At 38.6% G+C, this 12,991-nt stretch overlaps 1 protein-coding gene across 1 annotated transcript in view; it reads right to left on the bottom strand.

Moving 5' to 3' along the window:
- Positions 1–12,991, bottom strand: part of LOC126293396 (DNA topoisomerase 2-binding protein 1-like) — a 113,840-nt gene that overhangs the window by 34,315 nt on the left and 66,534 nt on the right. The window contains exon 6 of the mRNA XM_049986604.1: positions 12,188–12,322. Coding sequence (XP_049842561.1) covers positions 12,188–12,322 — 135 coding nt within the window. The remainder of the gene's footprint in view (positions 1–12,187; positions 12,323–12,991) is intronic.

Here is a 12,991-nt window from a genome sequence, read left to right as displayed (position 1 = left end):
CAGAAGAAAAGAGAAAGGATTTAGCTAAAATGATTCCATTTGTAAAAGAGGAGAATAAGTGGTTTAAGGAGAACCTTGTGAAATGAGTGAAAATGGGTATGACGACACTTGTATTGTTATTTATGTTAAAGACACTGCATATAGAACGTTTGACTTTCTTCAAATTTTGTGTCATTTGTTCTTAAAACTAATGACATACCATAGAAAGCATATATGACATGAAACCTGTATAGTTTTTGTGTTTGTGTTGTGATCCCTAACTTTTCTTCTGTTTTGTGTAACTGCTGTACACATTATGCTGATTTTCTCTAAATGACATTTTTGGCACCCAGTGTTTACTTACATGCTCCATTTATGTTGTGTCTTTGGTTTTATTTGCATATTATTATGATTAATCAATCAAAACTAATGTTGCTTTTAATGAACTACCTCAACCTAAGAAGAATTACACAGGGTGTTCAGAAACAGTCTGAAAAGCTTGTAAAAGTGTTAAAGGGTAGACTGTGCTGTGAAATAATTGTTAAGAAAGAAATTCAATATGTTGCACTATTTCTGAGTTAATTAGTATTGAAGAAGCTACCCAATCAGGCCTTTGCGTGTACAAATTCAGGTAGCCCGTCAGAGACAGTGTTGCCCAATGTGTTCTTCATTTGGTTTCCTAAATTCAAACAAGAGAGCAATACACAAATTGGATGTGGGATTGTAGTAAGGATCAAACCAAAAAGGCTCAGCAGTCTCGTGTGCAGACGTCTATGCGCCAGGATGACATAAAATCGACATTTTAATCCGAAATCAAACAATGGAAAATCCACAATGGAATAATGACAGTATTATAGAATGGGTAGATTGCTACTCACCATAAATAGGACATATTGAGTAGCAGATAGGCATGACAAAAAGACTGCTAAACATGCAAGCTTTTGGCAAAAGACCTCCTTCTGAAACAGGCAATACACCGCGCATTCATGCAAGCACAATTCTCACTCACACACACACACGAGATCACAAAGCTCACGTTTAGCAATCTTTCTATTGTGCCTGTGCATGACATTTCCTCTAGTAGCAAACTATCCTTTTCATAATATTGTCACTGAGCACTTAAGTCCATAATTCTGTATAATAATAACATAATTTGATTACAGCTGTTTAATAAATATCAAGCTTTACCTCTCAGAAGTTTCAATATAAGTAAATATAACTGCTTTACAAAAATAACAAATTTGACACTCAACGAAGTAACCGATGTAAAAAGCCCCTGCAGTTCCAAATATGTACTCTTGGGTTGCTGGTGCAGACCTACATGTTAGGTGTACTTTGTAATAGAACTGATGAAAAAGTTGACAGTTCCAGGCCTGTACGCTTGGGGCACTGGGGCACATTGGTATAAAACAGGTGTGTCCTGTAATATCAGCTTTACACTAATATTCCTGGGCTTTTTTTACAGCTATAGCTATCTGACCTGGACAGACAGTTGCCTAATGTACCAAACCCTTATGGGTGCTCCACACACAATCAGCTATCTGGATGATGATGATGTTTGGTTTGTGGGGGGCTCAATTGCGTGGTCATCAGCATCTGTACAAAGTCCCAATTTTACCCAGTCCAGTCTAGCCATTGTCACAAATGATGATGATGATGATGATGATGATGATGATGATGATGATGATGAGGAGGAGGAGGAGGAGGAGGAGGAGGAGGAGGACAACACAAACACCCAGTCCCCAGGTGGAGAAAATACCCAACCCAGCTGGGAATCGAACCCAGGATCCTGTGATCCAGAGGCAGCATCGCTAGCCACTACACCACAAATCAGCTATCTGGGTAGCAGCCTTTGATGTGTAGTGCACCCATGATTCATTTATGAAGTCCCTACAGTTCTCAACTTTTTGCCATAGGTCTAGGAAGTCACAGCTTAGCTTGTCACAAAACCTTAAGATACAAAACACAAATGTTGCTTACAGCTAATGATACAGTCCAAATTATATTTTTCAAATGTTTTGAAACACCATCAAATGTGGTGAAGTTAATCACTGGCATGAAATTAACTGAAAAGTTAAAAAAAAAGAGTTTTATGTTAAGTAACTTCACATTGGTCATGAAAATTCTTTTATTTTAGTTATTATGTTTCCTGTCTGAAAGTTCATAATTTGTGGCAATCACTGAATGTACAATATTCTCAACCTCTACCTGAATACCTAATCAATGATGATGTAAATAAAATAGAAAGAAACTTCCACATGGGAAAAATATATTAAAAACAAAGATTCCAAGACTTACCAAGCGGGAAAGCGCCAGCAGACAGGCACATGAACAAAACACACAAACACACACACAAAATTACGAGCTTTCGCAACTGGCAGTTGCTTCGTCAGGAAAGAGGGAAGGAGAGGGAAAAATGAAAGGATGTGGGTTTTAAGGGAGAGGGTAAGGAGTCATTCCAATCCCGGGAGCGGAAAGACTTCCCTTAGGGGAAAAAAAGGACAGGTGTACACTCGCGCACACACACACACACACACACACACACACACACACACACACACACACACAGACACACACACAGACACACACACACACACACACACACACACACATATCCATCCCCACATACACAGACACAGCTGATAAAATAGTAAGTCTGTAATTAAGCATAAAGCCATGTAACACAGCAACTGGCGACCATGAATTAATATGAATTCTGCAATCAAGATGAGATGATAAAGGTTATTGGAAACTCAAGAGAACACTGGAGAATATAATTACTCTTTGACAAGCAAGAAGAGAAAAATTAATGAAAATATAACCACTTTCTATTAACATATACACCGACGATATTGAGAGACACAGTAATCAACATACAATTACTTTCTGTCAACATTTATGTTGACGATATTGAAATACGACGTTACTTCTGTCAATATTTACGTCGACGAAAATGAAATACAACAATAATTATTCTCTGTTAAACAAGAAGAGATAAAGAAGTGAATATATAACTATTTTCTGTCACTATATACGATGAAGAATACAACGAGACATTAAATACGATGTAGCTGATTGCCATAATACAGAACGATGAAGCAGTCCGGCCGCACACCACACCACATCAGTCCAGCCGTCCTACAGCCAGCAGTAGCGGTATGTCACATCACAACGCACAGGGAACATCAACAACATTCAGCGGGATTCCACCTGACCTATGGTACCAGATCACTGCACATCACGTCACGAATTCTTTAAAGCTGTGAGTTCCCAAATAAAACATTAACTACATCGATTTTCGATTAGTAATTCAATATAAAACAGCACTTTGTTGCACATTACGTGAATTCAATGATTTTACAGTGTTTATCCAGTGTGATGCATTAGTATTTTATACATTAGGCCTATGTTAATTTATATCAAATTTGAAGAGTTTCTTAATAGGGAATTATTAGCTTTTTGTGTATATTTATTTTCGTCGATCATTTCCAAAATGCCACCAAAACAAGGTTCAAATGATATTAGTAAAATGTTTGATCAATTACTACAAAAAATGGATGAACAAAGACAGGAACTTAATCGAAATTTGGCTGAACAAAGACAAGATTTAGGTAACAGATTGATGAGTAAAAGCAAGAACTTAATCGAAAATTATCTGAACTAAGACAGGAACTACAGAAGGATATTGTACATGACTTAGATAACAAATTTAATGTTTTAGAAAGAAAACTTTTTACAGCAATAGATACACACAGAGAATATAGTTGTAAGCAATTTAGTGACCTTACAGAACAGTTACATGATCTGAAGGATGATGTAGCTACACAATCACAAAACTTGGAGCAACACATATTATCTTCTACTCAGGAAATAGAACATATTTCTAAGGAAATCAAAGGTTTAAAATTGGAATTAATATATATGGATGTCAAACTTGGTTTTAAGTTTCAAGAGTGGGACACTAAAAATCATGACACAATCAAAAAAATTAGGACAGAAATATTTTCAGACTTGGCAGAGTCTATTAAACACGTCAGAAAAGACATAGATACTTTTAAGGGAGTAATTGAATATAAGGTACAGGCTATTTCATCTACAGCAGAACAGATACAAGACAAGTAGCACAATTAAGATCAGGAATAAGTGTTGATTCAAATTCACAATCTGATTTGAAGAAAGTTCTTAAAGAGGAAATTACAATGGAATTAAAATCTGTGCTGTCAAGTACAGAGGAAACTAGTAAAAAAAGTACAGAACGGAGGTTTAAAATCTTCACAATTACAGGTTGAGCAACTTCATCAGCATATCACAGATAATAAAGAGTATATAGCATTACAAAATACAAATAATTTAATAAAGAAATTTCCAACTATTAAACCAGATAACAGGATACATCCCATTGTGTTTTTGAAATCTTTTACAAAATCATTACCAACCGACTACAGAAGATAGATTTGGCAGTAGGTTATATGGAAGCCGAAGCAAGAGATTGGGGAATAACTAACTTAGACAATTTTACTTCATGGCAGGACTTCGAACATAAGTCTAATAACAGGTTCTGGTCTAAAGGCGCTCAGGATAAATTACGCAAATCTTTATTCATTCCACCATACTATAACAAAAAAAAGGGTCATTAAAATATATATACAAAGTCATCTAAGTGTACATATTTGGACAATCCGATATCCGAGGAACAATTAGCTGAAATATTGTTATCTAGACTACCATTACAGGCTAAAAAAAGAAGTATATTGTAAAGGTTGGGAAGATGTTTCACAATCATAATCTATTCTTGAGCATCTTGACACATTCACTAAACAACAAACAAATGTATTTAACAAATATAATAGTACACATCAGGGTAGTACAATCTCAAGTACATTTATGAATAATAAAAATCACACAACACCAAATAATACTAGAAATACCATAAAAGGCACTTACAATAGTAAGGGCCAAGGCAAACAATCAGAATGGAATAGAAGCACAAATGATCAACCATCATACAATAAAGGTAAGCATCATGGACAAGTACAGGGAAACGACATTCATTCTGGCTGGTGGGTCATGGGTCAGAACAAAACGCAAGTTGCATAGACCCAAATAATTCAAAGTGTATGGTAAACTTTATACATAGTGAAGATGTATGTAATGATTTATTAATGGAAGAACATGATAAAAGGGTAATAACAAGAATTACAAGATGTACAAAACAATAGAGCTGTAGGCCTGTATAATGTGGAACATATTAAAGGATTTATACCACAAGTATAGTGACAGAATGTTTTTATACTTTTGTAAGTTGTGTCTGACTAGAGGATGGGGTTTATTTCTCTTATTAGTATATTTTTATTAATTAGGAGATTAATATTAATATATTTAAAAAACAGATCATGAAAACACATTAGAGAACTTGAACTTCAATATATAGAGAGCTTAACATTTGCTGTAATAATGTCCTGTTTTCTAGGGGGGAAATAGTAGGGGAGAAGTAAAGAACAAGGACACTATTATGTCAAATAATATTAGTAAGTGATAGAGAACAGGAACATGGAGATTTGTAAACATATAAGCAAAGCACTGAGCACAAATTGAGATAAGATGGGTACTGATATGAAGAAAAATTGTTTAAGTTCACGCAAAAGCGTAAAAATATTGAAGATTTACAGGTAGACAAAACATACCAAATTGTATTAGATATTAGGATGGAAGTGGGGGAAGTGAGAAGGATAGGGTTCTACTCGATCGAAGAAAAAGGTGAGGTTTCCTAGTCCTCTGGTGTTATGAGGACTTACATGACCATGAAGGCAGGGTCCTTAAATGTTGGGGTTTATGGGGTTCTACTCAACCATTAGATGGGGTTCCCTGAGTTAGGGCCATTCCTTTTTGGTATACTACAGTGACAAGAAGGATATGGGACTACACAATGTTGTAGTCTACCTTCACATCAGATGAAGAATAAAAACTTAAGGGCGAGAAGGCACTTTAGTAACATATGACTTACGTACCTTATCCTCAAGAGCTCTGTACATTCAAACATATCAAATATAGATATGATTTAATATGCTGAAAATGCTTGGTGTTTACCAATCTGAATGAATTCATATAGTTTGAAATTGATCTGACAAAGCTGTTCCGAGTTTAGTGTGATTTACTAGAGGAGAACTAACTGTTATGCAATAGGGAGGATTAAAATAGAAAGAAACATTTAAAGTTTATGTGAATGTTTTATCAAATAAAATGTACAAAACGAGAATAATTCGCGTAAGTCTGGTCTACAGTGGGGGTGGGTGGTGTCACAAGGCTTAGGCATGTCCCACCCCTCATTAAATTAACCAAGACTTATACGAATAATTGTAAGAACAGTTATTATTATTATGTTCTATACGTTTGTTTTTGGGTTTTCAGAAATACTGTGGGAAAAAAGTTTATTTATGTTGCAGATAACGTGGAAGATGTTGCCCAACGATCACCACGAAAGTTCAACGTAGTGGCAAGTGGGCAAGGAATAAAACGGATGCTGCAAACTACCATGAGCCATGGAAGAGCCCGGGCCATGAGGGCGTCGAGCTTCCTACATCGTTGTTGGACAACGTCAAAGGAAGAGATATTCTGCTATCTCTTTGTATACAGATCGATCGAGTCTTGACAGAAAACATATAGGTGGGTGACACATTAGGTGGGACCCAATGCCTGTAATACTTCCACAGTTATTAAAAAGTTGTTAAACAACAAAACCAATAGTTCATCATTTATATAGATAAAAAGTAGTAAAGATATAGGAAAGGAAGAGCTGCAGCGTCAGAATGAAAAGTGATACATCACTCAGCAACGAAGAAGGATGTAAACAGTGGGCGTTACGTGGTGAAAACAAATCATCTGATAAAATAGTAAGTCTGTAATTAAGCATAAAGCCATGTAACACTGCACAGTCTAAGGTGGAGCGAGGAAGTCATTGCTTCAAGTGTCTGTATGTTAACTTATGAACTTGTCACACAGTGCGCAGTTCTGTGTGTTGCATCACACAGTTCAGCTCATACAGGGTGTTTCAAAAATGACTGGTATATTTGAAACGGCAATACAAACTAGACGAGCAGCGATAAAAATACACCATTTGTTGCAATATGCTTGGGACAACAGTACATTTTCAGGCAGACAAACTTTCAAAATTACAGTAGTTACAATTGTCAACAACAAACAGCGCTGCGGTCTGGGAAACTCTACAGTATGATATTTTCCACATATCCACCATGCGTAACAATAATATGGCATAGTCTCTGAATGAAATTACCTGAAACCTTTGACCACGTGTCTGGCGGAATGGCTTCACATGCAGATGAGATGTACTGCTTCAGCTGTACAATTGTTTCTGGATTCTGGCGGTACACCTGGTCTTTCAAGTGTCCCCACAGAAAGAAGTCACAGGGGTTCATGTCTGGTGAATAGGGAGGCCAATCCTCGCCGCCTCCTGTATGTTTCGGATAGACCAAAGCAATCACACGATCATCAAAATATTCATTCAGGAAATTAAAGACGTCGGCCATGCGATGTGGCCGGGCACCATCTTGCATAAACCACGAGGTGTTCGCAGTGTCGTCTAAGGCAGTTTGTACCACCACAAATTCATGAAGAATGTCCAGATAGCGTGATGCAGTAATCGTTTCGGATCTGAAAAATGGGCCAATGATTCCTTTGGAAGAAATGGTGGACCAGACCAGTTCTTTTAGAGGATGCAGGAACAATGGGACTGCAACATGGGGCTTTTCGGTTCCCCATATGCGCCAGTTCTGTTTATTGACGAAGCCGTCCAGGTAAAAATTAGCTTCGTCAGTAAACCAAATGCTGCCCACATGCATATTGCCGTCATCAATCCTGTGCACTATATCGTTAGCGAATGTCTCTCGTGCAGCAATGGTAGCGGCGCTGAGGGGTTGCCGCGTTTGAATTTTGTATGGATAGAGGTATAAACTCTGGAGCATGAGATGACACGTGGACGTTGGCGTCATTTGGACCACAGCTGCAACACAGTGAACGGAAACCCGAGGCCGCTGTTGGATCACCTGCTGCACTAGCTGCGCGTTGCCCACTGTGGTTGCCCTACCTTTCCAGCACGTTCATCCGTCACGTTCCCAGTCTGTTGAAATTTTTCAAACATATCCTTTATTGTATGGCTTTTCGGTCCTTTGGTTACATTAAACCTCCGTTGAAAACTTCGTCTTGTTGCAACAACACTGTGTTCTAGGCGGTGGAATTCCAACACCAGAAAAATCCTCTGTTCTAAGGAATAAACCATGTTGTCCACAGCACACTTGCACGTTGTGAACAGCACACGCTTACAGCAGAAAGACGACGTACAGAATGGCGCACCCACAGACTGCGTTGTCTTCTATATCTTTCACATCACTTGCAGCGCCATCTGTTGTTGAAAATTGTAACTACTGTAATTTCGAAAGTTTGTCCACCTGAAAATGTACTGTTGTCCCAAGCATATTGCAACAAATGGTGTATTTCTATTGCTGCTCGTTTAGTTTTTATTGCCGTTTCAAATATACCGGTCATTTTTGAAACACCCTGTAAGAGCTGTCAGTGTGAAAGTATCATGTGCAAACAAAAGTAAATTGGGTGCAGTGAAGAAATGTAGCTTGGACATTTGTTACTACATTTTACCATCAAATAGGTGTGAAGTTGACTGTAAATTTAAAAAAAAGGGTCCATATGTTGTAAAAAATTTGCCAAACACCATCGTTGTAAGAAGGGGGGATGTTTTAAACTTCTTAAGTTCACATATAGGAGTTAAATGGACAATGAACATGTGTGTGGTTCTTTGGAATTCCATAAAGCAAATTTTGTGACCACATTTTTTGTCTTCAAACTTTCTATGTACGGTATTCTGAAGTTAGTTTTAAAATTTAATTACTATGCCAAATTTACACTACTGGCCATTAAAATTGCTACACCAAGAAGAAACGCAGATGATAAACAGTTATTCGTTGGACAAATATATTATACTAGAACTGACATATGATTACATTTTCACACTATTTGGGTGCATAGATCCTGAGAAATCAGTATCCAGAACAACCACCTCTGGCCGTAATAATGGCCTTGAACGCCTGGGCATTGAGTCAAACAGAGCTTGGATGGCATGTACAGGCACAGCTGCCCATGCAGTTTCGACACAATACCACAGTTCATCAAGATTAGTGACTGGCGTATTGTGACGTGCCAGTTGCTCGGCCACCATTGACCAGACATTTTCAATTGGTGAGAGATCTGGAGAATGTGCTGGCCAGGACAGCAGTCAAACACTTTCTGTATCCAGAAAGGCCTGTACAAGACTTGCAACATGCGGTCGTGCATTATCCTCCTGAAATGTAGGGTTTCGCAGGGTAGAGCCACGGGTCGTAACACATCTGAAATGTAATGTCCACTGTTCAAAGTGCAGTCAATGCTAATAAGAGGTGACTGAGACATGTGACCAATGGCACCCCATACCATCATGCCGGGTGACATGCCAGTATTGCGATGACAAATACACGCTTTGAATGTGCGTTCACCGCGATGTCGCCAAACACAGATGCGACCATCATGATGCTGTAAACAGAACCTGGATTCATCCGAAAACATGACGTTTTACCATTTTCACGCACCCAGGTTCGTCGTTGAGTACACATTTGTAGGTGCTCCTGTCTGTGATGCAGCGTCAAGGGTAACCGCAGCCATGGTCTACAAGCTAACAGTCCATGATACTGCAAACGTCATCGAACTGTTCATGCTGATGGTTGTTGTCTTGCAAACGACCCCATTTGTTGACTCAGGGATCGAGACGTGGCTGCACGATCCGTTACAGCCATAAGATAAGATGCCTGTCGTCTTGACTACTAGTGATACGAGGCCATTGGGATCCAGCACAACGTTCCGTACTATCCTCCTGAACCCACTGATTCCATATTCTGTTAACAGTCATTTTATCTCGACCAACACAAGCAGTAATGTTGCAATACGATAAACCGCAGTCACAATAGGCTACAATCCGACCTTTATCGAAGTCAGAAACGTGATGGTACACATTTCTCCTCCTTACATGAGGCGTCACAACAATGTTTCACCAGGCAACGTCGGTCAACTGCTGTTTGTGTATGAGAAATGGGTTGGAAACTTTCCTCATGTCAGCATGCTGTAGGTGTCGCCACTGGCACCAACCTTGTGTGAATGCTGTGAAAAGATAATCAATGCATATCACAGCATCTTCTTCCTGTCAGTTAAATTTCGTATCTGTAGCACGGCATCTTTGTGGTGTAGCAATTTTAATGGCCAGTAGTGTATTTTTCTATTATTGATAACATTTTAAAACAATTAAAGTCACTATAGAGTCATAAACAATCTACAATTATCACATAACAGATGGGATGACGTTGACTGATCCACAACTCTCTGCAGTCAGTTAGTTAGAGCAATAGGTAACAAAGATCAAACATTTTATTACTACTGTTCATCACTCGTGCTATTGGAGCTATAATTTTTGCATGTACCATTTACTGAACAAACAAATAGAAATTATATTACAGGTATTTGTCATCAATGTCGTGGTAGCTTTTGTATTTGCATAGCAAAAAATGGTCAAAGGCATACCATTCATTATTGGTGGTGAACTACTTACCGCACGACTTTTTTCATTGCATTGAACAGTGCATAATCACTAGGATCCAGATCGGGTGAATATGGAGCATGTGGCAGCCAGTAAACCCTAGTTCACACACAGTACCAATGGTCTGATGAAGCATATGGCTGCGCATTGTGATGTTGGAGCAGAACATCAAGGCCCCATTTTCTGTAACAAGGTTGTTGAATGTGTCAATGGAGCTGATGCAGTGAACTGCAGCATTGATCACTGTTGAGGGTCATACTGGGAGGGAAACAGTCCACCAGCACGATTCATTCCTGATCCCAGAACACAGTCACCGTTTGTTTCTGCACAAATATCCCCAGCCATAACCTCTCAATATGAGGGCAGCCATTATGTTTCCACTCCATAAATTTCTTTTCTGGAGTCTCATCAAAGAACTGCGATTCAATGATAGTGACTAGATGCTCAAAGAATTCTACTGGATGTGTGCTGCACAGTTGCACCAGCTCTGGCATATCTCCACACAGTTCTGTTTCTGCGCAAGGGTGACGGAAGGGGGCACCCATTGTGCACACATCTCCTTCACCTTCAGACCTTCGTGGATGACGGTTTGATGGGTTCCCCTTGATGTTGCCTTCTTAAGTTCATCAAGCATGATTTGCCTGTGCCCCATTATCAAGTCATTGACATGCTGGGCACTGTTTGGTTTGTGTGCAGCTGCTGGATGCCCAGTGGCTCTGTGTTTATCAGCACAGTCCCTTGTGACTCTGAACTCTGGTACCCAACAAAACATGGATCTGCGAGTTAGTGCTGCTTTCCTGCATATGGTTACTAACCTCTTGTAGATGTCTGAAGCAGTAGTAGTAGCCATTCAGAGAAACCACACTGTCCACTGTTGCCTGTGCTTTTCTGCTTCCATGCTGTGTTATCAATGTCTACCAGCGTCATTGCAAGGTGGAACAAGTGCTGTTGCAATGCGCCACCGATCAGAAGCAGCAATGCTATCTGGTGGTGGTAGACAGCACTTTGTCTCCTTCACACATAAACTGACACATTTCACATTGCTCCATTGCAAGAGCTTTAGGGGGGATTTTCAATCAGTACTGAATGAACTAAATGTGTATAACAAATTAATTTTATTGCTTTCAGAAATATCCAAGTTTAAAATCCAAAATTGGTCAACTTCACCCCATTTGATGATAATCATTGAACTATAAATAAGAAACAACATGGATAGCACATTTTGTTTCTTTGAAAAAATGTTAGAACCTAGAATTTGGAAGCAAATTTGTCGGACATATGGGATCTCATCTGCACAAAGAGGGGAACTGAAAAGTCATTTTACATATGTAAATAAACATGCAGAATTCACATTGCTTCCACTTAACTAGTTTAGTGACACCTTTTACATTAGTTCAATGACACATTTTATGTTAGTATGCCAAAACAAACACTGTAACACCAGTTTCTCACAGTAATAAAGAGTGAAAGTTACAGAGCACAAAATAGCAAGCTCTATACTTGAGGTATCTAATAATTGTATGTTATAAAATACTCATTCAGTTTACTTGAAACACTTACAGTCTGTGAACTACTTTCAGGCTGCACATTGTCCCTTGAGGTACCAGCTACAGGTGAGAAGATACGAACACGTGTTGCTGCAGGTGGGGAAGCCAAGGTATCACCATCTTTTTGCTGCAACTCTTCTGCCTTACGCTATTTTACAACAAAACCTTCCAGTTATATGACGAATCTTCATATTGAGTGAATGTGAGAATGATACAATACACGGACACTAATAAATACTACTTTTTAAACAACAGTTTCACTAACTAGTCATGCAATAATTTGGAAATTTTACTGAGAGCATGATATAATAGCCAATTATTTATTAAATAAATTATTACTTAAACTTCCACTTGGAATAATACTGATACTAAGGGATGAAAGTTAGTGAAACCTCCCTCGATCTTTGACACTCCAGTGATTTACTAGTCGCAGTTCTATTGGAAGTGATACACCCTTGTCTTTCTCTGACCTATGAGCTTATTTGTCCAGTCAGTTCTAAAGGAACTTAGGATTTAGCATGGACGTCAAATTCTGGTGCAGCTAGGTATTTACCAGTCACTGAAGAAAAATAAATAAATAAAAGGGCCACTCAGTAAGCAATACAATACATTTTTTTCTTGGCCAATTTCAATTAGGAAATACAGAATTTGTTGTGTGACATTGTGGAACAATCCCAATTCAGCCCATATAGTTTAACTTAGTTCTGATAGGTGGTGGCACTATGCATAGCCTTCAAAATGGCATCTTTAAAGATGTGCATCCCAAGCAGAAAGACATAATTGAGTTTCATTGCCAGCTTGGAGGGTGAAGCTTTGA

Source organism: Schistocerca gregaria, chromosome 10 (assembly GCF_023897955.1).
Source record: "Schistocerca gregaria isolate iqSchGreg1 chromosome 10, iqSchGreg1.2, whole genome shotgun sequence".
Classification (NCBI taxonomy): Eukaryota; Metazoa; Arthropoda; class Insecta; order Orthoptera; family Acrididae; genus Schistocerca; species Schistocerca gregaria.
Note: the sequence above shows the minus strand (reverse complement) of the source record. Positions and strands in the feature narration are given on the sequence as shown.